Raw genomic sequence first — 27,183 nt, 5'->3', positions numbered from 1 at the left:
TGCTTCTATAGTATTTATTTATGAATCAGTCTATCTTTTAATGCACCAATTCAAACAAAAGGAAATTAGTATTAAATATGTATTTCATTAATTCAGGCCTGATTATCACATAAGTTTATAACTACAGACAATTTTTTATTCACATATATTGCCCACTACCAGAGTCGGAGGCTTATCTATATATAAACAGTGAAACTTGGAACATATGCATGCATATCACTAGTAATTTGAAAAGTTCAAAGTAAAGAATACTTCAGAGATTTACTACCTAATGAAGGTTAGTCTGTAATACAGAAAGTTTCAGGAGTAGAGCTTTTACTTTTCAGAAAGATACTGTTTCAGATTTAACTTTACAGAAGCCAGGTAGCAAATTTATACCAGGTTAGTGTTTCAGCAAAAGAAGATCCCTGCAAAGTCAAAGTTAACCGTATTAAAAGTTACACAAATCCAAGAATGTGCTTGTAATTTATATATAAAACAAAACAATGCAAGATCTGATTTTCAGTGATCTTAATGTATTTCCAAGTCCATTGCTGAATCCATGTATTCCTCCCCTGCTCTGTGATTAGAAGTGACACTCGAGGATTGTATCCAGTCACTCCGGGCGTGGCCCTGCGGCTGGCTGGAGCTCTATGCCGGGATGCGGGTCGCAGCCTCCTCCTCTGCGTCGGCTCTGTTGGCGTTGATCTCTGCCAGCGTTCGGCCGAAGCGAGCCCACTCGTCCCCGCGAGGCACGGCGATTTGCTGTGCACAGAGAGCGTTACTGAGACCTCCTGGTAAATAAAGCCCAGCTCATTCGGAATGGCACAGCACTTAAATAATGTTCAGAAGAGGTTCCTGATCCAGGTAAGCTTACCTTTATTCTAATGCAAGCATCAAAAGCTCTAACTAATAAAGAAGCAGAACTTGAGACTCCTGCACTGACGTATAAAATGATATTATAAGCTTGTGCTATGTATCTCCACCTGAGACACTGCCTTTAAAGGGAATACCAATGCCATATCCTCATCGCAGCAGTTAGTCATGTACTACTGCAGTACACATACTTGAAAGAGCAACTGCTTTCCCTGTAAGAACAAAATCAAGGCTGCTCCATGGCAAATTTTTTGTTTGGTACTTCTCAAGCTAGGATCAGAATTCACATGTGCCACAGTTACATAGAAGATAACATTTCTGTTAAAAGAACATTGATTCTTATTTCACCAGCCTTACAATAATGCTTTTTGACTGGATGACAGCATGCTAAAAAGTTATCCTAGAACACCTTAAATAAAACACTACTAGGAATGTTAATTCAAAAATACAAATTAAACCTGATTATTCTTCTTCTAATGACAGGACAAAAAAAGATGAAAGGCAAGTTGCTAAATAAAGAAACTCAAGTTTTTTGCACAATGCATGGCATACATACCTCTCCGACGTCATAGATAACTATTTGTCCCTCTGAATCACCTACAGCAATCTCTCTCCCCGAATGCGTCCATCTCACGCGGTTCAGAGCAGGATTGCCCTCCACAGTGATGCTTGCAGTGGGCACCTGCACCAGTTTGAAACACATTGCTAAAAATGCATCAGGTATCCATAAGGTAGAGATAACAACACACCTAGGCTGTCCGTGCTGCATCAAAAGAAGTGCCCAACACTTCTACTGGTGCATGGTATGCAGATCAAAGACACTGCTCACAATACAAAGAGCTCAGTGGCCGTAAGAGATCACCATTGATGTGACCAAAACAACACACCTGTCCCTTGGCCAAAGTACAAACATCTGCTATCAAAAGACACATCTGCACTCTTCTTGTGGGACAGGAGGCACAGATACATTTTCAGGCAGTGACAAGGCACCCTGGGAACTCAGGAAGATTATGACAGAGGGCAGGGATGAAATCAGCTGTTTTGGCAGGTCAAACCCTATCCAAAAGGCTAGATAGAATAGGTAATTCCAATTTAAAGCCACAGGCTGGCATCTGGCTATAACTTTCTTCTACATGAAGTTTTCAGATCGTGAAATACAAGTACTAAGTATCTCCTCTACCTCCAGCAAATCTTGGAAAAGGTTTCAACTATAATGAAGTTTATAACCCACACCACCAGAAAAGCAAACATTCGATTCACTATGTTAGAAACAAAGGGCACTTTCACTGCAGTATTGCTGTGGCAATAGGAACAGCGCTGGTGGGTGGTAACAGGTTTGTTCACACTGTTAAGCTGTAGGCTGACAAGGCCTCAGGGTGGGAGGTCTATAGTCATTTTCAGAACATGGATCAGTGTTACATCAACAGATGTTTTGCTCTCTTGCTAAAGGTAAAACAATTTTATTACTGCTGTTATTCATTAAGAGGAGTCATTTGTAACCCTGTAATCAAACAATACTATCTATCTACTAGACAGAAACTATTGGAACTACAGAATATTTAAATAACAAAAAAAAAACCAAGCTATGGTAAAAAAACCCCACAAACTATGATAAATACCCAACTTTTTTTTTAAGAGTACAAACAATTTTCCAGCTGCATTTAAAAGTTAACCTGACTTCTCACCTCAGTATCATTGTTGAGATTCCACAGGTCAAGCCTGCCCATCCCATCCACACAGGCAAACAAGGCAGGGTGAGTTGGAGACCACATCACATCATAAACATAATCTGAATTGTCTTCAAAGGAGTAGAGAGGTTTGTTATTCTGAAAAAAAAAGCAAAGATAACAATGAGATACCCAAACCCTAGATTTCAAAATTATAAAACTAACAGGTAAAGCAAAATACAAAACTTCAAACACTATTACCAGCAATAAGTAAAAAGTTATTTGCATTTTGACTTGCTTTAAAAAAATGCCACTGCAAAAATCAGCTACAACCTAATGCTTTTTATTATTAAAGGTATGCTTTCCAAAGCATGCAGCTTTGGTAAATTTTGCTGGCTGCTACTATAAAACAATCAATAGCAAGCCAATTGTAACTTGTAACTTTAATGCTTTAAGAATCTTGCAAATCAAGCCAATAATAATTCAGTGACTATTACTCAGATTTTAACTCATTTTCCTCTGCTTTGCATTCCTCAGGGCATTAAACTAACAGAGAAAGAAGCAATTTTGGCAATGGATATGACAGATATTTGTGAGCCTCATCAAGTTTAATTGACATTAGTTTTGGTGCTGTCCCTTTTTCCTCCAGAAAATTGTAGCAAAACATTTGCCTTATGAATATATAAGGTAATTGACTTTATAACATGATTTACATTTGATTACATTGTAATTACATTGTTGATAACAAAGGGCAAAAGGTTGAAAAGAATGGATCAGAAATACACAAATGATGTACAAGCTGAAAGCGAAGTTTTATGCTGTTAATCTTAGTTCTGCTCATCAGCTGTCTCCTCGTTGCAGGACTGCAGCTAAGAACCTCAGAACTTCACTCAATACGACTTCAGGTTCGTGAACTTCCTTAAGTAGCTTACATTATAGCACCACCTTGTGTCAAGGGCTATGAAGAAAACCACTGAACTATCTAAGTTACCTTCGTTGTCCAAAGCTTTACTGTCCAGTCAAAAGAAGAGGTGACAAAAAGATGTGAGAAGTCTACAGGTCCAACTGCTGCATGGCAGTTGATACCTGTGATTGGTCCCTGGTGTCCTTCAAACATCTCACTGATTCCAGCTTTGCTGTTTCAGAATATACAACCAAGGTTAATTGATTTGGAAACCAAACATCTGCAGACAGAGATAGCACTGAAATGCAATTTAAATACAGCCACAAGAAGATTTTGCTGCCTTATATGTATGTTACCTCACTGCAAAAGGCTTCATCATGGCAGGATCACAGAAGATCTGGCTTGAAAACAGACCTTAAGTTCAACACATATTTTCATTAACTGTAAGTACCGAAATATATCCTAAGGACAGGAGACTCATTCAGGTACCAGTCCATACATTTATCAGTCCACTATGCTGTCCTCCAAGCAGTGGCTACAACTTCAATTCATATAAAGAATAAAATCCAGTCTCACAAATAAGCACTGAACTCCCATTAAATTAAGAGAAGTTGCATATACTTTAAGGGCTCAAGGTTCAGACATAAACCAATAACAATATATCCCTAATAGCCTCCTATCAGGGGTGATGAAAAAGGAGGGAAACAGATGGGAAGGATGTTACACAAAAGTGATACAATTTTGGGTATTTTGGAACCAAAAAAAGCTGTGCAGCAAGGTGATGTGTATTTCAGATGAAACCTGGACACTCAATTGTATTTAAGAAAGCAATTGATAAGATACAGTCAGACAATTTCAAACCAGATTGAACAGCAGGAGAACAGCTAGCCAATTTAAGATTTGTGCGTGATGTTACTGTACAATTATCTACAAAACTGGTAAGAAGTTCGGAATGTTCTGCTACAATTCAAATGAATAAAACCACAGTGACCTATGCTGTCCTCATCAACACAAACAACTCATAACACCAATTCAATATTCCAACCATTTCTGGTTTTAATGAAGCTCTTACTCAGGAAAAAGAGCACTGGAATTCAGACAGAGATACTCTGAACTCCTTCAGTGCAAAGGAGAAAGCATGAACTTAAAAAATTTTAAGTGTAAAGCATGCAGGAACTCATCCTTTCAACTATTTTTATTTTCTTTGAAGAATTAAGGTTTGTATTCACCTGCCATGACGGCATGCAGTGTACACTGAGCCTTCTTCACTGCCAACAACAAAGTTGTTGACATCTCCAATAGGGAAAGACATACAGGTAACAGCCACAGCCTTGGACTGTTTGTGAACCAGCTCCATGCTATCCTGTAGTGAAAATATCAGTAACTTACTTTAAGAAGAAGTAGAAGAAGTTTGAAGAAATATTAACACCTAAAAAATCTTTTCAATTTCACAATAGAAGGCTTTTCTTTTTATTTTACTTGGATAGATTGGGCAGGAATAAGGAAGGTTTCTTACTACATTTGTGCTCACCACTAACACAAGTACAACAAAACTATACAAAAGAAACAACAGAAAATACTTGATTCCACAGGTGGGTAAATATTTTATCAAATATCAAGCTACCTGTGTTGGGAAAATGTTGATTAATGTTTATTAGATCAACTGAATTTTTAATAAAACATTAATCTAGAATAAACACTACGTATGTATATTTATCAAAAGTTTTCTTACCTGTGGCTGGGAAAGCATATCCAAACTCCAAGAGCATATTTTCCCATCAGTGGAGATACTAATCAAATTATGAGCATTCTGGGTCCCAACAACATTTACACAGTACACTGGGTGCTAAGAAACAAAATATTACCAGAAAAGAATTTAGAAGTAATAACCAGTTCTGTTGTAATTATTGTACAGTAAAATATACGATTTCACCATTTAACAAAGCACAAAAGATCGATCCCAATCAAAAGTACAAATGATACTCCCCTGATAAAACTGATACTTATTTTTTCTTATTTTTTCTTATTATTTATGAATAGCCTAATTCCTACACATCAAAATATGGACACAAACATTTAAGCATTGCCAATCAAGTGCACTGGAATTTCCTAGACATTAAACACATCTCAACAGGGCACAGTCCTTGAAGACATTTCCTTGCAGACTCCTACCGTGTGAGCAGCAGCTGAAAGTGGTGTTCTCTGCACTGGGGTTCTCTTATTGCTGCGATTATCCCACAGCACTATCTGGCCCGAGTATGTGCCACCAACCACCAGATTGGGATGAAATTTTGCAAATGTAGCTGACATCACTGCAGACTGAAAGGAAGAAAAACAAACAAAATACATGAATACATTCAGTGACACTATGTCTAAAACTAAAGGAAATGAGGCCAAATAGCAGAATAACTTCTTTGCCTAAAATTATTCAGTACATTACTTCACATCCTTTTTACTTAAGGATTTGCCCACCCTTTGTAACCCCTCAACAGTCTTTTTGTTTCAATTTATAATTATAAAATGAAGTTTTCCTCCTCTTTTCTTTCACATGCACATATCTGTATTCCTCCTAGCATAGTTTATCAGCAAAGGAAGTAACACACAAGATTTTAATAATGTTTTGCCACATTCTACAGTCATTACTTCTTAGAGAATGGAGAAATACATTTTGATATAACAGAGTTACTTTTGCAATCTGGGCTTTGACAGTAATGTAACAATGAGGTTAAATTTTGATTCAACTGTGTAATTTTCCAAAATGATAGGAAAAACGTGGATATCTTGGGCTTGGCATAATGGAAGAGATTTGCATGTTTTTATCTTTCAGAAAACTACTAGAAAACCTCCACCTGCCTTCTTCTTGATGCATATGTTTCTAGTTTTCATCCTTGTTCCATTTCCTCAGGCTGTTTTCATTTTATTCAGTAAACTAAGCTGTAGTATACAATCCCACTCAAGCCCCTTAAATACAAACCTTTGTGGTTCAACCATTACACAAGAAAGTTTTCCTGTTTTTTAAACAAAAAAAGAAAAGGAATTCTCAAACAAGACTGAATTCTGAATGATGTCAGAAATTCTGGAGCAGAATAATATTTCTCAGCTGAAGTCTCTAGCTATTAACAAATGCTGGAAAATAAATGTGACTAAGTTAATGCCAGCCCAATGAAATTATTATATTGACAAACACAAGGAAGGTACTTGTCCATCTTCATCGACATAAAATCTCTCCCGAGACAAAATCATACCTGGCAGTGAAAGACATATTCTGGGGTAGTTTTCTTGTACTTCATATTCCATACAAGGGCCACCCCATCAGGCTCGTGAGGTGCATCCTCATTGTTGTTGTAAGAGGCTACAAGTAATTCTGGATACTGCACGGTAAGTGAAAAAGACTCAAAGTAAGCAAGATGACTGGCTGATGGTCCAGATAATCCTAGAATCTTTGTTTTCTTTTGCCAAAGTAGGGTTAAAAAACCACCTTGCATTATAAAGGCGTGAAAAATTGTCAGTTAAAACTGCAATTGTTGCTAATTTAGTTCAGAAACCAGCATTAACATACATATTAGTCTTGTTCTCTCATCATAACTTTCTTTTAACTCTAAAACCCATTACTTTTTAGTGAACTTTCTTTTTAGTGAAGCTGAATTACCTCTACAAAGCAGTCCATAAACCAAAACCAACTTTCTTCATAATATGAACCTTTTGCTACCTTTCACAAAAGATTAACAGCTCTACTTTTTGCAAACCATGGAGCACCTACGGAACACATTTAGAAATACGGACTGTATCAACTCTGCTTTTATGGGAATTAAATGCACAGAACCACAACAATTTACGAAGTCGACTGTTTACGTTAAGCATTATTTTTTACCTGAGATGACCAATCCAGACAACTGACAACACGATGCTTTGACCAACGTTCATCAAAAAACTGCCTATTTAAGGACAGTTTTGCTCCTGCTTGAATCTCTCTATAAAGACAAATAGGAGATACTAATCTTAGATCACTTTTTCCATGAAAAGTATTGGAAAGTCACAGAAAAGTATTTAACATTCACACTACCCTTCTTTGTCCTCTAAGTCTCTTCCACTGTAGTCAAAGAAAATGTTGATTTGCTCAGAAAGGGCTCTTTCAACAATCCTTGTGGAGTGGTCAAAAAAACTTAAAAATTCTTCAGAATGCAAAATTTGTTGCTTTTCCTCCTCTGTGAGTTCATGAGGGGCAGCTGAAAAAAATTATACAGACATTTTCTGGACTGCACACTTTCAGCAACTATTTTCAAGGAAGAAAACCAGTATTTATCATGATTATTAATAATTCTTGCATTTTATGTTTTGCTGACCAGTATTTAACAACAAAATTAATTTTAAATTAATAGAACAAAAAGTTTTAAAATGTATTGATGACTTTCTTTACAGCACTCAGAATGTCTTGAGATTAACTGTACCTTCTTCCTCCTCCTCTTTTTTTAATGTTTTTTCTTCTTCAGGTTCAACTAATGGTTTTGGTGCAACCACGTCATCTTCCTCCTCCTCATCTAAGGAGAAACATTATGGTGAGACAATCAGTGTTTCTAAAGGGGAACATTCTGTATGAATCTCAAATAAGCTGATGTAAATGGTATCATGTAGCTTAAAATGGTTGCATTTGTAAAACACAGTCCCAAGGATAACATTATCACAAACCAAAATGTCATTAGAACACTGTCTCCACCTGGGTATCAGTTGCAGTGCGTTATGTAGTTGATAAACTGAAATAAGAAAGCAGGAAATTGTAAAGAATCCAAAGTGGAAATCTGTCGTACAGGCATTTACGATTCCACACAGAACCATGCGGTGGATGCACGTTCTGTGTAACACACTGACACATTAATGCTGCGGAATAACGAAAAATCAAATGTCTAAAATAGTCTACAGAGCAGCTGCTTACTTATGATCTGAAAGCATCAGTCTAATGGGTCTGCACATGGCATGAAGATGGCTCACATTAGCTTTCAGGTTGCTATTCTGAGAGGCAAATTTTGCTAAAGATAATAGCGGAGAGATTACATTTTTTCTGTCATTCTAGATGCAAGTCTCATTATCTGTATCATGTTTGGCAATGAAAACTTTACAGGAAAATGTGTTTTTCCTAATTGCAATGAATAACATAAAATGTTAATGTTCAAGAATACTGAAAAGGCTTACATCACTTTCTGTATTTATACATTTTATTATTTGAATACTGTAAACCAGAAAATACCTTTAAATAACTTAGAATTGTGGGATATGCTGGCTCTTCTTCATTCACTTTCTAGAACAAGCTTCTGAAAAGGCTTGTTTTTGTTGGTTAAACAGCTACGTCATCTGCTTATAAGGGAATGGCAGTAGGAAACTGCTGCATGCCTCATCACAAGTAATGAGACAGTATTCAACAGGGACTAGGCTTGTTTGTTGCAGCCATCTTCCTGACCCATTTCAAAGTTATCTAACAAAAAGTAAAGAAAAACCAAAATCCACATGCATGCACACAAAAAGAGTAAAAAAAAAAAAGGGGTGGTCAAGGGATGGGAACCAGCTGCCAAGCCATGGTCCCAGCAGCCAGGCCAGCTGACTAGATAGCAACAACCAGATGGTACTGCAAGGATTGTCTCTCTGCTATGAGGTGGCAATGGGATGGCACAACATTTTTCTGCCTGACTGCTTCCAATCATGTCTTTCCCCAATGGCAAGCCTGGGCAATTACCAGCACTCCAGGAGGTCTACAGACAAGCCTTTACCCTGCAAACAAAATACAGCTTGTAGGCCATACCAGCTGCCAAACCACACACATAGTGATAGGTTTAAAGAGGTCTGAAAATCTTTCTAACTCCATAGTATAGGCAATAAAAATATAACTGTACCTGCAGGAAAGAAAGCTTTAAATGACACTGTATAATGCACACAATAATACAAACTCCAACTTAATCAAAATGATAATGACGTATGCCAATCCTACATTACTTGAAATTGAGCGATTTTTATGTTCTGACAAGTTTACAGAACTAGGATAAATGGCATGAATGATTTCAATATATGCTCATACTTTTGAACCAAATGGTGAAGGTTAAAATCTTTCCTTTCAAGGGCCTCAATCAGCCACAAAGGAAAACAGTAATCACTGTCTTTTCAGCCAGCCCAACCGCATTTGTCAGCCCTTTCTCCGTCAATGCAGCCAGAGCAATCAACCTGCCAAACATTCAGAATGGAAAAACAATCTGAAAATACAGGGTATAATGCACCTGCCAGTGAAAATGGCCATTTCAAGAAAAGCTAGTGATCTCAGTGACCCTGCTGAGGAGGCGGTGGTGCAAAGGGGAAAGAACCCGTAAAAGAATTCTTAGTGATCTCCACTCTCTTGCACATTGACACTTCCTTACAAAGCATGCCAATTACAGCTTTTGTGCTACTTAAAAAAAATGAAAGCTTTTTTGGGCAAAATAATCACAGAAAGAAACAGAAAGACACTGCTCCTTTTTCGATGGATTCGCATGCACAGTGGACTCATAATGTGAAAACTTGTGGCCATTTTAAAGAAGGGAATTCTTAATGTCAAATAACTACAGGTGTGAACAATGATTAATTAAAAAATGCAATATGAGTTAATGCACATGCCTTTTGAGAACAACACACACAGGATCATGTATTCAAATTATGGCCACTTGGATAAAAATCCCCCTTTTTTTTGCCCTGCCAATCAATCTTGCAGAATTAAATGATGCCTTCAAATTTAGAAATTTGGTTTTGGGTCACCCTGTATACATTATTCTAGCTCTGAAAGTCCCAAATTAGAAATTTCAGCCCAACCCCCCATTAGTCATACTACACTGATTCTAAGTACCATTTTCAGTGACAGGAGTCAAATTCTTGTCAAATGTAGATGGTCAACCCCTTAGTGCTATATGACCTTCTAATCTACATATTTTATTCAAAAGATCATATAGCTGATTGCTCCTGCCTTTTAATGTTTGAAACATAAATGGCATATATTATACAGAGCTCTAAATTCCTTCACAGTACTTTCACTGCATACAGCCAGCTGATACTACTGCATTTAAATGCAGGATACAGCATTTATTTTAATATTCTCAAAGTATCAGTATTGAAACTGAACATGTCATCTCAACAATTTATCTGTAACTGCATAAATCTAAAACCTTCTCTCTAAAGAAGAGTCACATGCAAGCTTTCTTATTAAGAGATTTGGAGAAAAAAAACCCCCAGAATTTAAAAAAATCCCCACAGGTACAAGTTCTTGACCTCATTATCCAAAACTAGAATACTTTCTATTCCAAACCCAGGAAGCTTTCTCACACTTCACAAAAAAAAGGCACCATTAAGGTGCTGGACTAAAAAAATGAGGTAAGAAATGTTTGTTTCGATTATGTTCCTATCTCTCCTTCATCTTGAATTTATTTAATAGCAGGCCAGATGCCAGAATTTGCAAGAAATTAGCATAACAATAATACACTACCCACAAAACACTGAAACACTGGACATACTATTTCTGAAAAAGTTCCAGTCTAGTAAGTCAAGAACCCATGATACTATTGTGCACTGCATTTATCTCAAGTCAGCTACCTAAATTTGAAACCTTAAGGGCACTCCGTAACTGCATCCACCTTATTCATTATTGACTATATCTACTGGCATTTTAAGCCACTTCAACTGTCAGTGTACCAAATATGATTTCAGATTTAAAAAAGGTTGCAAAGACTTGGAAAAGTCACAGGGCCAGGAAGACAGGAAATGGGACTCTATGTCACATCAACATATCGATGAATATTCATTATAATATGCAAAGGAAAAAGGAATTAACTTCATGTTGTTTTTGACAGGCATTCAGGGGATCTAAGGTTACAAACTGAGCAGTAAGTAGCTGCTGTTTTTATGCAATCTTTAATAGCAACAAATGTCTTGTCAGTGAATGCTAAAAACAGATTTAATGAACCACTGAATTTTTACTTTGAGTTAACATCAAAATTGTGATGTATTTTGGCAAGACAGAAAGAAAAGCAGTGCTGTAAATTAGGCTGCACCTAGCAATAACACTGTAGAGTGTAGTTGCAGTTGTCTGAGTAATCTGTTGCTGCAGAGTAGGTTAATCAAAGTTAAATCACCTGTGAAATGGGTGGCTTTTGTTAAGTCGAATGTCTTCACATCAAGTTCTCCTATCTGTATTTCTGTACATTTAAGGTATGTATTAGATAATATAGAATCACAGAATATTCTGAGTTGGAAGGGACTCATAAGGATCATACATGAATATACAATGGTCCGTTTTTTATTTGAAAAATATTAAAATGTATGAATCCTGCATTCACTCTACCAGCATCCAAGAAGCAAATCCTGTACATCATATTTTTATTACTCTGCTTAACATTTTAATTCTGTGTCCTGGAGATGTTAGCAGACAATTATTCCTTAAAGAGTGGAGTTAATGCAATGATACTGTCTGCAGCCGTGATTGCACATGCACAGTATTGTACAGCAGCACTAAGCAGCAAGTACCCAGTTAGTCCTGGAAAGCCTTGTGACAGCTGAACAAAATCATATTTCCTTATACACCCATCTTTCTTTGGATTAACCGATTTCTAGGAGAGATCCCAATTTTATTGTTTTATAATATATAAGAATCAATTTTCCTACGGCAGTTTCTCAAATACTTTGAGGGCATAATAAATCAACACATTAATACTGCAATAAAATAATGGAAGTTGTGAGAATTGTTCGAACACTAAATGCCTTCATCTCTTAAGGAAGGTGCTACATTTCAAAATTAATTGAACTGTTATGTGAATCCGAAACAGGCATTTACAAATGCCTAGTTTTCTTTGAGGACATGAAGTCTCTCCTATTTAACTCACTTAGTATGTGTTGCCACAAATATTTTCAGAACAACTACGAATGGTTTTAATCTAAAACTAATCTACTTCTACTTCCTACAGCCAGGCAGACTGGCAGTAGTTTGAATGTTTCTTAATTTAGCTTACAATGTAACTACATAACCACTTGTAGCACACAGAACTGGAACAAAGAGAACTATGAAGTTTGGTGTTTTGCTGTGGGTTTGTTGGTTTTATTTTATGTGCTGTCCTCCCCCACCAAATCAGGTGTTTGCACAAGTGGACCTAAACAAGCAGAGCATATCTAATAAAAAACTGTTTTTTCCTTTTTCTAAAGCAAAGCTCCAACAGCGCTTTAAAATCTCAAAATATTTTATGAAGGGTCCAGTTCATTTCACTTTATAAGAAGCTGTGAAAACTGAGCTAACCTAGCTCTGATGGAACTTTCTGCTGGATAAGGGAGCTACTGCAGGTCTAAGTTTTGTTGCAAGCTCTACTTTCAAGTGTACTTCGTCAGGTTGTTTTTGTTTACAGTGTATGCACCCAGATAAGCACAACTCAGACTGTAAGAAGAAGTAAGGACCAGTAAGATAATTTCAGAATTTAAATTTATCTAATTGTACCCTGTAAAGTCAGCATATTGCTTTTGTCAAGGCAGGCAGCAGAACTCTTCAAGTACCTAAACTGACCTAAGTCTTCAGATTCCATGTAACTGACAGAGGGGAGGAAAAAAGACCCGAGAGATTAGAGAAAGGAAATGTTGAAGGCATGGGAAAAATGAAAGCAGGAAAACCCCAAACACCTACCTGTGCAGGGATACAGATAAAATGAAGAATAGGAAAGAAACACAATTAAACACAGTTAAACAAACAAGATATTTTGCTGTAAAACTACACACAAGCTACGTCAACTAATACTTTCATTTGCAGATAAATTCAAGTGTTTCATCATTAAAAAGCAAATCTGCTAGCCAACCATATTTTCTTCAGAATTTATTTTTTTTTTTGAAAAGCAAACAAGAAATGAAAGAAAGCCTGTGTTCAATTGTTGAAAACAGAAACTGCATAAGCTATAAATAGATTAGTTCCTTTTAAAACTCAAAGTACAAGCTTCAGGTAATAAAATTTAAATTTTTAAGAGTAGGGGGGGTTAAGTCCTAAGTTTGTTGTAGGATAAGCAGCCTTCAAGTAAATTCATAGAAGGTTAGGGGTTGGAAGATGATCTTTAAAGATGACCTAGTTCCAACTCCCATCCCATAGGCAAGGATACCTTCCACTAGATCAGACTGCTCAAAGCCCCATCCACCCTGGCCTTGAACACATGCAGGGATGGGGCAACCACAGCTTTTCTGGGCAACCTGTTCCAGTGCCTCACCACCCACAAAGCAAAGAATTTCCTCCTGATATGTAATCTAATCTCTTCCAGTTTAAAGCCATTGCCCCTTGTCCAGTCACAACATGCCCCTGGGTAAGGTCCCTCTCCAGAGCTGGATGCAGCACTCCAGGAGCAGAAGAGAGAGGCAGGATCACCTCCCCTTGACCTGCTGGCCATGCTGCTGAGGATGCAGCCCAGGATATGTTTGGCTTTCTTTTGGGCCACTTCTTGAGCTTGTCCAGGTCCCTCTGGGTGCCATCCCATCCTTCAGGCATGTTAACTACCCCACCCAGCTTGGTGTCACCTGCAGGTGTGCTGAGGGTGCACTCCATCCCTCTGTCAGCGATGAAGACAATAAATAACACTGGTCCAATATGGACACCACTTGTCACTGATGTACACCAGGACTCTGAGCTGTTGACCTCTGGATGCAGCCATTCAACCAATTCCTTATCCTAACAGTCCACCCATCAAATCCATCTCTGTCCAATTTAGAGAGAAGGATGCTGGGGGGGATCATGTCAAAGGCCTTAGAGAAATCCTAACAGATGTTATACACTTCCCTTGTCTACTGATGTAGTCACTCCATTGTAGAAGGCCACTAGGTTGCTCAGGCAGGAGTTGCCCTTGTTAAAGCCATGCCAGCTGCCTCAAATCACCTCCCTGTCCTCCATGTGCCAAGTTATGTGTGAATTCTTAAACATCATAAATGCAAAATATATCCCATTTATTTATCTGATGTCAGCTAATTAAGCAACTCTGTGTTTACTCTGAACATATACTACGAGTGTGAAAGTACCACATATTAGTAGCAAGAGCGATGTTAAAAGACATGCAGAATGACAGTAACAGTTAAGCAAAACCTACAAAAATTTAGTAATAGAAGTCATATAAATTATCTCACATACCAACCTTAATTTACCTTATTATGTTTCTAGATCACAAGTGCTAGTTCTAACTCAGCCAGTCATCATTATTATATTAAAGGAAACAAAAAATAATAGTAATAAATAAACCATTCACCTTCCTTGGGCTGAGTCATGACAGGTGTTTGCGTCTCCTTTGTGTAGGTAACAATTTCTCGTGGAGGAAAGTCAACTTGTGTAATTTTGGCCATTCCAAGTTTAACAGGTCCACGTCTAAATAAAATTATTTTAGAAATAAGAAAAAATAACTTAATTTTATTATTTCACATTTTGCTTAGAGTAACACCCAAGTCATTATGTCACAGCATTGCTTAACCAAACTTAAATCCAATGGAAACTTTGAACAAGTCACACGATTATGACTACTATTTTATCATTATTATTTAAAATCAGCAACTATTTATACATCAATAAAAATGAAGTATGACAAAATGGAAGATGTGCACATATAAATATCTGAACATTAGGATATAATTTAAAATTTTTGCTCTTTGTGCTTGACCAGAATACTGCCACATATATGATACATCTGTATTATCAGGGGTACAGATCTACTCACAAGTCATGCTTGTACAGCAAGAGTTCTAGGATTATAAAGCTTGAAAACCAGCTTAGTTATACAAAAGGAAAAAGTATTTCCTAGTCTTTTAATTTTGCTGCTCTTTTTTGTCCACCTCTAAGATACTATCTAGAATGCAGAACTGCCAGGCTGACCTGGAACTCACACTGACAAATAATTTATCCATAATACATTATTTCAGAGCACAATACTGAGAACCTCTGAGCTTTCTGACTTTAACAAAGGTAGATATAGCACATAATATATTCCAAAACCTGCACAATATTAAATCAGGCATTGTAGCCTTCTGTAAAACCTAACTGCAGTATGTACTGTAATAATACTGCAATGATCCATCAATTTACCTATATCAGATTTAGTTTTATTATCCACTCCTATCCCAAGATAAAAGCAGAAGAGTAACTCCTTTAGTAAGGTTTTAGTGTGCAGAACCATAATTCTTAGCACACAATACAGGTTTTAGTTAGTGCTTATAATGAACTACAGCTTTTGTAAACATATTTGTAAGAAAATATTGGGAGTTGCTCTGTTTTTAAACACAGTCACGCTAACCTTTTTATTTTAAATAAATTACTTCTTAAAGTTTATATTCTATCAAAGAGAGACTCAAAGAAAACAAAACTTGCGTTTATTACAAAACAGCATCTAATGTATATTAAATGATATAAAAATTTCCCATTGTAAGCAAACCACACTCAGTGTTGGGACAGTGAATTTCTATTATTTACAAAACAGTTTCTTAATAACAACAACTACAAGTCTTAAAGGAAAAAACGCTCATACTAATTATCCATAAGCACATGAAAGAGGGAATATAAGAAATCTATGCAATACCCCAGATCGGAATCAGAGTGGAGCTGAAGAACTGATGGATCAGTATCCCAATGCAGCGTCCTGGTACCCCAGGTTGAACAATCATGCAGCATTAGCAAAAAAGGCCAGAGATTAGTGAAGCAAATATACACTATGAAATTCTAGAGTTACAGCAAGCTTATAGTTATTTCATTGTTCACAAGAAATAAGGCAATGCAACATCAGTTAAGGGAAATTCAGCAAACATTCAGTGTAATAACACATGCAGTAAATACAAAAGTTAAGAAGCAAACAGAATTCAGAGCTATTAGCAAAGAATTAAATTATTTTAAAGGTTGAAAATTAAAGGTCCACAAACAAAAGTTGCCTTAACAAAAGGCAAATAAAAGTATTTTAAATACTGATAAGAACCACTAAAAACTTGAAATTCCTTTTAATATATGTTCAAATTTGTTCAAGTAATATGAAGACAGATTTGTTAACATAACGTAAACTTGCCCAGAGCAGTAAATATGTGGAGGAAAATGTCATATTGGTAAAGGAAATTAATCAACACATAAGCCTGTTGGTAGTGGGGCAATAAAGGCATTTCCACTGGGATAAAGAACTGCTAGAGTTTCCAAGATGTGACATTGCAGTAATTATGGGTTAAGCACTGCCTTGGGCTTGTAAGTGTCATCTGAGTTAGAGCCAACTCCATCTAAGACACTTAAAATCTCTTATAAGTTGTCGGCTTTATATTAATAATATGTTTCAAAGTCATATGGAACAACAAACAGAATGGATCCATTTCAAGTTGTACTAGAAGAAATAGCAAGGCAGAAATCAATATTCCCTCTACCTTCATTTCTAGCCTTCATCCCTCCTTCAGAAATTTTCATGTAGTCTACCTGCTACCAGGCTTAGGCAGAATTTTAGAAACACACTTGTAAGAGATTGTCAGAAAAAACCCATGCAGGTTAATCTGCTATTCTCATATGTTATCTGCATTTTTTAAAATAATGCTTCTGAATAAAAAAATAAAGAATATGCAATCTTTTACTGTGATAAGACAATAAAAGACAATTTTATGTTTTCATCCCATACACGGTAATTTTCTATAAACTAGGTGCAGAATTCCTAAAGTTCAAGTTGATCTGGAAAATAGGTATGCAATGCCATAAAAGCTCATAAATATGGGTGTGCCATGCGCTACCTTGTTCTAGTGGAAAGTGTGCATTAGGACTATTAATTATAATTTAATTAGAAATTACAAATCCAACATCTTCATATATAGCCAGTCAACAGCATCCACAGCAATAGCTTAACACCCAAATCTCCAAAACCTTTTCATATCTTTTGTGCATTAGAGAACACATCATTTTAGCCTAAAGTTAATTACTTTGAGCGTGATTATTTGTTAGATCTCTGCTATCTTTCATGACCAAAGAGATATAAGCTTAAGGGTTTAATTTGGTCCCTGAGACTTGAAGCTGGGTATTGCTTATGTTGTTCAACCATCAGCAAAACCAAACCACCATCCCAACCTTCATGTTGCAAAGAATACCTTAGCTTCAGATACAGATGCTGCATCACCACAGTCAAATATTTTCCCAACTTTTTCAATCGTGTTTGAGAGGAACTTGGTGAAAAGGCTGTAAACATAAAATGCTCCAACTTCTGCATCTGTTTAAGATCAAGCCCTTAATGAGGTAGCTTTCCTGCTTTCAAAGCATTATTTTCATTTCTAAAAGCTGTTTCAGTGGGACCAGGGACAGTCCTTTAAAATAGTTGAAGCTAACAAGTAGTAGAGGAAATACAGTTAAATATTTCTCAGAGATATTATTTTAAAATAAAGGTAACATTCTAAGATAAATTTCACCTATTATGTATGTACCAAAATGATTGAAAATAGTGGTTTTGTTTTCCAGTTTGTTTTGCTTTCAGTCAAATGAATCTATCTACAAGCTCCAGTGAACAAATCTCCCATTCTTCCATATATGTCCAGATTTCTCTGTATTCAGGCACTTTCCTAACAATTTCTATATGTCTAAAAATATTTCTGTTTTTAAACTAATTCTATGAAGCATCCACCAGCTTAAAAGTAAACCACCTGTTTTCTTTTTAAGTGCAGGACTTGCACTCATGACTGAGGAAAAAAAAGAGAAAGAACCAGGATCAAACTAGGAAACAAAACTTTACTAATGAAAATAAAGCAAGACAGATGGAAGTAACATCAGGAGCACAGTCTGAACACTGCTCTACTACTCACTGAAAGTTACTGACAAGATTCAGCATCACCAAGGAGGCTTCATAATATATCTCATATTGGTAAGAGTCACCTATGAAATGCCACGTGTAACACCAAAGGGTAGCATACAGTTCAACTTTCGTGTTCCAAATGTATGAACTTGTACTAATAAACCAAAATGTAGACACCCATTTAATGGGGGAATGGAAGAATCCACTGGTGGGAGAAAAAGCAAAGGGACTCCAACAGCGACTCCATAATGCCTTCAATTTAGTTGTATATTCATACCTCCATGCCTTCAAGATCACAATCCTGAGACAGATGTAGTTTTAAAGTCTGAAAATGCATGAAGCTTTTGAGACTCAGGATATAGGTTTTCTCAAGGCTTCATAAGAAAATGCATGCATACAACATCGCATTGCTATGTTTGAGAACACACATAGTGCAAGTGCATGGATGAGGTGGAAATAAATGCAGTACACAACGTGGCATTCCATTCCAGGTATGTGGTCTATGCATACAGGTTCATACTGAATTTAAATTAGGTGTGAATGGAAATAAAGTATTTTCTTTTAAAAAGTCATCATCAAATATTTCTTGATTTTTTTCTTCTAGTGAACATAAATACATATATAAATATATTTTAAAAGCCAATTTAATAAGCAATAAACAACAATTTAAAATACTTAAAATTTGCTTGCCACTCAATTAAGGAACAATTATATTGGTTAATTAACATAACAGGCAAACAAGATCATACCTGAGCACTCTTTAACAAAATGTCTGGGTTCACATCTGCTGTCTGATGTAGTCTCCATTTTAACTTAACTATTTCTACTTAGAGATGGGCACCATGTAACCTTTGTTCAAGTCATTAGTCTCTTAAATATTTTCAGATTAAGATGAATTATGGTTATTCATGCATAATCTATATGCATGCAAGATGTTACTGCAGTCTTTTTAGAAGATGTTTCAAAGCAGTCTAAACTTTGACTCCTTCTCCAAAACAACTACTCATACAACAACACTAACTGATAACTGCTGCAGTTACTCTGCTTTAAGTAAACTTCATTCACAATGTATACTAACTAAATTTAAAGTACAAAAACTTCACTTGCTGAGAATGTCTTACCAATATTAATAGGCAGCTATTGCTCTTCTTTGCAGACTGTGCATGGGCAACAGTAGAAATACCCTTTGGAAGTGGCGTTTTCCTGCCTTACCACCCCTATATCACCACTGGAAATATTTAACAGAAATATTTATCTGACTCTTCTTTAGAGCAGCAGGTCTCAAACCATCACACTCAAAGAAATGGTCAAATATAACAAGTACTGGCACTGAAAAAAGACCAAAACAACAGTGGCTGTACTAAGATGGAGTTATGTTTTGACAAAATAAAAGATTGCAAGTGCTGTAATTGTGCTACATAGATGAAGTAAAATAATGAGAAATATGGTTCTGAGTAAGGGAAAAATAAAATCAGAAGTAATGCAAAGTTTGTAGACAGTACCTTTTATTACATCAACTAGGTATGGGAAAAAGCAAATAGCCTATCATCCATACCCACCCTCCTTTAGAAAAAGCTGGGAAGAGCTCAGAAGTTAAACTTTTTGAGTTTGCTATTGTCCCAAGACACTCATTTTACTTCAAATTTGCAAGTTTAAACAACTCCACATTAATGCTGGCGACTTCAAATCACGGAGTATAGTTGCATTTCAAATTTTAAAGTGAAGTATTTCTGCAAAACAGTCGCTTTTGACAGATCCAACACTATAACCTCATATTATTATAATCAAATAATTAACCTTGATTTCTTCTAAAGCTTAATTATTCAGAACACAAGTACTGAGCAAAGGAACACGACAAGGCAAGTGACATACCTCGATCCAACAGCACCATCCCCGGAGTCCTGGCTCCCAGCCTCGCTTGGCGTACTCACGGATTTGGAAGACGGAGAGGTAGGAGGAGGGACTAAATAGTGAAACAGACAGGTATCCGCTGTTACTACTCGCAGAGGTTGCACAGCTTAGGATGTTTGCAAATCAATTAAAAATGAAGTATTAAAAAAAAAAGTGATGGCAAACAAAAAATACATGGATGAAAATGAACAGTAGAAAGAGAGGGGAAAAGACAATGTTAACAATTCATGCTGGATTTTCATGCAATTGTTTGGCATTTATGCATCTGGAGCATACAAAAAGACATGGAAGGGAAGACATTTAAGAGAAAATGAATTGAAAAAAATATTTTTAAACTGAACTTTTGGCAAATGATGACACTGATTTTCAAAGGGTAATTTCCACTGACTCTTGTTGCTTAAACATCGAAAAGATAGTAGTTAATACAGCTCTAACATTAGTCTTTCTTAAAGATTAGACAATGAATGATTAGACTGGCAATGTTATTTCAAAATATATAATCAAACTGTGGACCAAAAAAGTGACTGCATCATACAGTATCCTGTTATTTTTGCTCTAGTTTGAATCAAATCAACATAAATCTTGTGTATTACAAAGTTTCTAGTATTAGGTCTTGAAAATAACTTTTTGTTTTTACTTAACAATACCACTGTATTTAAACTTCTAAGTGTCGGTTCATTTCCTGCTACTAGATGAAGACTACACTTACCATTTGAAAAGTAACATGTTTTCTGGAAGTAAAATACAGTGAATGATATAATGCAATCTGATACAAATACAAAGCTACTTTGGTATTTCCTTCAACGTTTCTTCTTAGAAATTGCAATTTTTTAATGAAACTTTGGAAGAATCAAGAATCAACAAGAATCAAGGCATGTTTTGAAGGTCCTTATATGCTTTGTTTTTCAGCAATATGTAAAGGATTCACTGCTTAGCAACCCTTAAAAAACCCTTTAATCAACTGAACACATATGATTTAAACTGCTGCCTACTCTGTCAGCGGCTAAGCATGGGAGAACTCTGAATTTAGGTCTGCAAGATTTCTACTGAATTTTTAGAAATCACAAGTATATTGTGAATTCTAAAGAATTTTCTACCTAATTTCAAAACAGAGACATGGTTCTGATAGGCAAAAATTGTCCCTTAATTTTACCAAAGTAACAGGGAATTCTTCAATTTATTAAAATTCCTCCTAGGGGAGAGACTTATTTTCTTGAGTTGTATTTAATGAAATCATACATACAGACATTTAGACTTTATACTTATATAACTGGGGGCATGTAAGAATATATCTATCCTTCAACTGATCCTCGCCAGGTACTGGTTAATGCACAGCAGAGGAGCTGCGGCAGGCCTGTGCTTTGCCAGCTGAGCATTTTCAGGACGCGGCGAGGTCGCGGCCCCAGCGCTGGAGCTGCAGCGCTCTCTTGTGGGGAAGGCGATTCCCGGGAAACCTTGCCCAAAACCGAGGCGAGTCCCGCCGGAAGACCAACAGTCTTACGAAAAGACCCACCCCAGAGGATTAAATTCACCTACCCCAGAGGATTAAACTATAAAAGCTTTTTGAAAATAATTGCGGTTCGCTAACTTAAGGTTTCTTATGTAGTAAATATGGTAGATATCAAAACATACTAACACTGATATCCCGTAACAGAGCTCTCTCTCTCTCTCTAGCAGTTAACAGCACAGAAATTGCCTTAGGAATTAACAATTTTCTAGGAAAGAATCTGATGTCAAGCAACCCCCCTTCACTGACAGTGTGAGCACCAGCTACCTCAGCTGCACATCCATCAGCTCAGCCACGAGCCAGCACCAGCTCAAGCACACAATCACTGTAGGTGCTGCACCCCGTCAGCAGAGGAGCTTGAGCCTTAGGCATGCCAACTGCAGGCAGCAAGTAGGACATTTTAACTTGATTAAGGATCCATGTCAGACCTGGTCATCTCGAAAGGAGACAGAATGAATTCCCTGTGTACACTGAAGAAGGGTGTGATTAAGTGGCAGCTCAGTGGAATTAAATACAACATGCAGGGTGTTGCCTCACTCTTGCATGTTAGCACCTCTGAGTTTTTCATGAACACCTACTCTAAGCATACACATTAACTTGCTTTGAGGACTGGCTATTCTGTGGCTGTCAGATTCTCTGCCAGATGTGAAAAAAACAACCACCACATACATTCCTAGAAAAATTTCATCAACTGCCTTAGCACAGTATCATGCAATGGAAATGTTCAACTGTTAGTCTAGCAAAGAAAATCTGTACCAGGTCAAAAATGATTTCTTAAACAGCTGCACATTGGTGGTAACACAGCCAAATAGAGTTTCTCAACTATCAAAACAATTTGAATTACCAAAAATGACTGCTGGGGCTGTTGGAATCTGAGCAGCTGTAACACTGTTCACTTTTGAACACTTGAGGATTACACATAAGCAATTAAGAAAATATAATCCCAGTTATATCTGTAAGAAATTATTACTATTTTATTTACAAACCCAGTTGAATAGAGCCCCAAGAAGCCTAACTGATAAGCTTTAAAGCCCCTGGATTTCAGAGTTGGAGACAAAAGGCAGAGTTGCATTATCATATTCCTTGCTTTCATCTTCCATAGGGATGTGCCTAAGTAAAGGCAAAAAGCAAGAGCCAATATGCTAACACATCCAAGAGTTGCACAGACACCAGTCATTACCCTTAGAAGCTAATTTTTATACTTAGTGTTGCTATTGCTCCATCAAAGTCAGTCAGGTATTTGAGATAAGAAAAACTAGGGTGCAAAAGATACAGAAAAGAAAGAAGCCAACTCCATACAAAAATATCAGCATTAAAATTTGTCATTGTGGAAAAGAGTAAGGAAAAAAAATACAGGAGAATAATGAATATGAAAACTAGAAGGGAAACACAAAATACATACATGATATTTTAACTAATATATTTCAAATAATCCATTAAGTGTAAATGGTGTTATAAAATAATGTTATGTAATATGTACTGAAGCACATAATTTGACATTTATAAGAGATCATGAAGGACAAAAGAGTGTAAAACCCAGACATGTATAACCTCTGAAATGGCCAGATAATTATTATGTTAGTTATATAAAAACCTCAATCCTAAAAAAAAAAAAAAACACAAAAAAAAAAAAACAAAAAACCAAAAAAAAGAGAAACAAACAAACAAAAAAAACCAAAACAAAAAAACCCCAACAAAACCCAACACAAAGCCCCAAAAAAACACTTCACCCAAAAGAAAAAAAGACTAAACGAAAATCTCCCAAACATTTATTTCAAACAAATAGTAACATTCCTACCAACAGGAGACTCAGGTGTCAGCCCCATGCTCTGAAGCAATGCTTCCGCTTCTCTTCTCTTCTTTTCAAGATCAGATTCTTCTTGTACTGGAAGAACTTCCTTCTTCTGGTCAGTCTAAAAATTATTTAATAATTAGTTACAGCCTTTTACCTTTAATTTATTTTGAGACCCCACAGGGTTTTTGTAATACTGAAACCCATCAAGTATATTAGATATTAAATTTCAGTAATTCTGATGGTTCTTTTTTGTAGATAAAGTAAACAGACAGGAATAACAATGTTCCAAAGCTTTGATATTGTCTTTAAAATACATATATAGACCTGCAAAAAGTGTCTGCGCATTTGCCAAAATGACTAACTTAATAAGATTAAGAGTGCTTTTTTTTACACTAACCCTAAACACTGTAAAGTGCAAATAATGACAAAAACATCCTCTACCTGGGTGTAAAAGTATTTTAGAGATAATCATGTGGTTCCTATTTTGAAATTACAGTAACTGTGTCAAAGAAAAATAGTTTTATTTGTGTTTTCTGCTAGATATAAAAAAATGCACCCCCACCCTATTTAATTTATAAATAGTGCAAGTTCTATTGCAAAAGATGCCGAACACTCTGCATCTTTCTACTCTTAGTTAGCTGCTTTTTAAAAAAGCAATTCTGGCATACACTGCTACAAGGTCATTAGGACATAATTTGAGCTATTTCTTTCTCCTCTTTGTCTGAATCATGTAGTTGGCAGCTGCCCAGTCTTCAGTCATATGCTGATTTAGAACACCAACTAGATCATAACCAAAACACAGAGAAGTAATGAATAGTACACAAAACATGCCAGTAAAAGTTTCTTCTATGAGATACAATTTGCATTCAGGAGAAACACTAATCTATCACTGATTATCACATACTTGAGCAGCAAGAAATCCAGAAGACTTTAAACAAATTAAGTGTAACACACAAACACCATACACATCCTGAGTGTTGCTCTGATTTTAAAATTCAGCCTATAGATAGGTCAAAGAGCAGAAGAACATAGCACATTCTTTGTACAATGATAATATTGACTGTCATATAATTCCTACAGACATTCTCAGAACCATACTTCAGAAATGAATTATTTCAATAGCACCTATCACAACTCATTGAGCAGAGCTTTTATGCAATAGATCAGAGTGATTTGATTAATGATGTCACATGCACAGAGAAAGTTCTAGAAATCTAGTGTAAGATACTGATTTTTAGTATTTTTTTAAAATCCAGCTTATCATACAAACAGTTGAAAACAGTAGGTGTTTCTATTATTAGAAAATGGAAGTGCTACATTTATATTAGCACCAACCATTAAACTGACACTCCCTGAACAGGACACAGAAAATAACTGATAGATTATGTGAACCTACGCTTAAATTTTGGGCAAGTTACATATGCAAATCAATGAGAAAATTACGTCTTACTTCTTTCTTCTTTCTTTCTTCCTCCTTTCTCTTCTTCTCCTCTCTGATTTGAGCTAATCGTTGCTTCTTGCGCTCCAACTCCGCCTTCAGCTCACTTTTGTCAGACATGGCTGAAACACTGATCAACAGAAATCATGTCACTGTTTGGCTTTTGTTTTGTTTGGGTGTTTGTTTTTTGGTTTGCTTTTCTTTTTTCTTATATTTTTTTTTACATAGCATCTTTTCCTTCTAGAAGCTACCTGCAAAGAAATTACCCCAGCTTACCAAAACCAGCTCACCAGAAGCCTGAGTCAACAATAATTGAAAAAACCCACATTCCTATTTCTATTCTTCTTTCACTGAACACATTCTCAACACTAAAGTGATTGATTTAAAACAAACAGAACCATGATATGATGACAGCATCCATTTCTAAGGTAGATCTGATACTCTTTGAAGGAACTACTTTGAAAAAAACCTTAGGCACAGAAGGTGTAAGTATTTAATCTCGCCATAAGATTTTTGCAGCTACAAAACAACCTGCAAGACTGAAAGCAGCAAGAAATTCAGCAAAACAATATTTCTCTTTCATTTTTCACTTCAACAGCTAAATAATGGCATGCTCTAACTTAACAGTATGTAAGCTACATATCCTTCTACAGACCATTATATGATTCAAAGTAAAGATTTATTAAAACATTTAGTAGGATTACTACAAATGATAAGGCAACGTAAGTACAAGTCAAAGAAAACTGCAAAACACATGCATTATAACTTTTTTTCCAATAAACTGGTGGATCATTTAAAAACAATAATGCTACAAAAAGTTTTGCTATGTCACTAACTCAAATACAAACATGACAGTCAACAACAAAAGGTGGAAACTGTAAGTTTAGAACTTCACAAAGATTTAGAACACAGGTAAGAAAAACTGAGTGAAAGGGCTAGGTGAAGAACTTAATTTTACTGTTTTTAAGCAAAGTCAAGCAGCAAAGAAAATGGACAGGTGGTCCTACAACAAATGAGACAACTATAAATGCTTTTACAGTACGTTTGACAATAAGGATACAAGATTAAGCATTAGTAATGTGTTGGGATGCAAAATGTTGCAATCCTCCTAAGTCTAACCCCCCATCTTAATAATACGTATACCGGAGTCAATGTGTGTATGCCTTCATTTAGTCTGTTAGCACTAAAATGCTAATAACTAAATAACCTAAAGTCAGCATTTTCAAACGGCATTCCCGTGTCCCTTTAAAGCAGCACCAGGAACGCGCGTTGTCACACCACGGACGGCCGCCCCTCCAGCGCCGGCCCGGGGAGGCGAAGCAGCGCAAACCGCGCGAACCCGAGGGCAGCGGAGCCACCCATCCCGCCCAGAGATGGCCGCCAGAACCAAAGTCCCCCCAAATCCCACAGCAGCCGTCCGGGCAGAGCGCCCGGCAGCGCGCCCGGAGCGGGCAGGCTTCGGCCGCTCCCGCTCAGCCGGCCCCGGCCCCGCCCGGCTGCCGCAGCCCCCGCTGCACGGGGCGAGGCCGCAGCAAGGCGCGCTCCCACCGGGCGGCTCGGTCCCCGCGCACCTGTCCGCGGCTCGGTCCCCGGGCTCCTGTCCGCGGCTCGGTCCCCCGGGCTCCTGTCCGCGGCTCGGTCCCCGCGCACCTGTCCGCGGCTCGGTCCCCGCGCACCTGTCCGCGGCTCGGTCCCCGCGCACCTGTCCGCGGCTCGGTCCCCGCGCACCTGTCCGCGGCTCGGTCCCCCGGGCTCCTGTCCGCGGCTCGGTCCCCGCACTCCGGTCCGCCGCGGCTCCCCGCCCTCGGCCCGCGCCCCTTCCGCCGCTACACAAAGACGCGACAGCTGGCTAGGCGGCTGCCGACGGCAGACGCCGAGGGTCAAACCAGCTCCGAAGGCGTTGCGGAATGCGCGGAAATCTATGGGAACTGCCGAAGGACACTCAGGTCTGTGCAGTAAACACCCAATGCCCCACTCGTCCCCCCGTCAGGGCTGGCAATCTGAAAGGAATTAACACGGGGAACGAGCGCGAAGAGATGCGGGAAAGGGGCGGCTTTCGACGCCCAGGGCCACACCCCCCGCTGGACGCTGGCTGGTGAAGCCGCTTGGAGAACAACGACACCCAGCATGCAGCGCGCACCGCTAGATGGGCCTCGTCGCCGACGCTCGCCAGGCGTGGGCGCGGCGCGGCTGCGCGTTGCATGATGGGAGTCGTAGTCTTCCGGAGTGGGTACGCGCCAGCAGCTCGCGCTTGGAGCCCGCAGAGCGCGGGGAGCGAGCGCCACCGCCTGCCGTGGAGTGTGTGCGC

General features: G+C 37.6%; 1 protein-coding gene across 7 annotated transcripts; it reads right to left on the bottom strand.

Moving 5' to 3' along the window:
• DYNC1I2 (dynein cytoplasmic 1 intermediate chain 2) lies at positions 1-26,918 on the bottom strand. 7 transcript variants are annotated; one of them, XM_077785043.1, is made up of 17 exons: positions 26,578-26,918; positions 24,888-25,005; positions 23,441-23,555; positions 20,097-20,241; positions 16,005-16,064; positions 14,688-14,803; positions 7,875-7,964; positions 7,490-7,652; positions 7,298-7,397; positions 6,672-6,797; positions 5,599-5,745; positions 5,159-5,272; positions 4,656-4,789; positions 3,514-3,658; positions 2,541-2,681; positions 1,412-1,537; positions 1-744 (listed from the first exon to the last, which is right to left on the bottom strand). In XM_077785043.1, the coding sequence occupies exons 2-17, from the start codon at positions 24,993-24,995 to the stop codon at positions 631-633; spliced, it is 1,944 nt and encodes a 647-aa protein (XP_077641169.1). In that variant the 5' UTR covers positions 24,996-25,005; positions 26,578-26,918; the 3' UTR covers positions 1-630. The 7 variants fall into 7 exon arrangements, with proteins under 7 accessions (XP_077641169.1, XP_077641167.1, XP_077641170.1 ...); XM_077785041.1 differs by having other exon boundaries at positions 26,604-26,905; XM_077785044.1 differs by having other exon boundaries at positions 20,097-20,187; positions 26,604-26,900.
• Positions 26,919-27,183: the final 265 nt, after the last annotated feature.

The sequence above is a fragment of the Lonchura striata genome, chromosome 8 (genome assembly GCF_046129695.1).
Source record: "Lonchura striata isolate bLonStr1 chromosome 8, bLonStr1.mat, whole genome shotgun sequence".
NCBI lineage: Eukaryota > Metazoa > Chordata > Aves > Passeriformes > Estrildidae > Lonchura > Lonchura striata.
This window is presented reverse-complemented; position numbering and strand designations above follow the sequence as displayed.

Bases quoted from the DNA above. Each gene is read 5' to 3' on its own strand.
- DYNC1I2 (XM_077785043.1), bottom strand. From the start codon at position 24,995: ATGTCTGACAAAAGTGAGCTGAAGGCGGAGTTGGAGCGCAAGAAGCAA. The intron at 20,242-23,440 runs GTAGGAATGTTA...AAACATCCTAAG, and splicing joins GACACCTGAGTCTCCTGTTG to CTGTGCAACCTCTGCGAGTA. The intron at 5,746-6,671 runs GTATGATTTTGT...TCTTCCTTTCAG, and splicing joins AATATGTCTTTCACTGCCAG to TCTGCAGTGATGTCAGCTAC.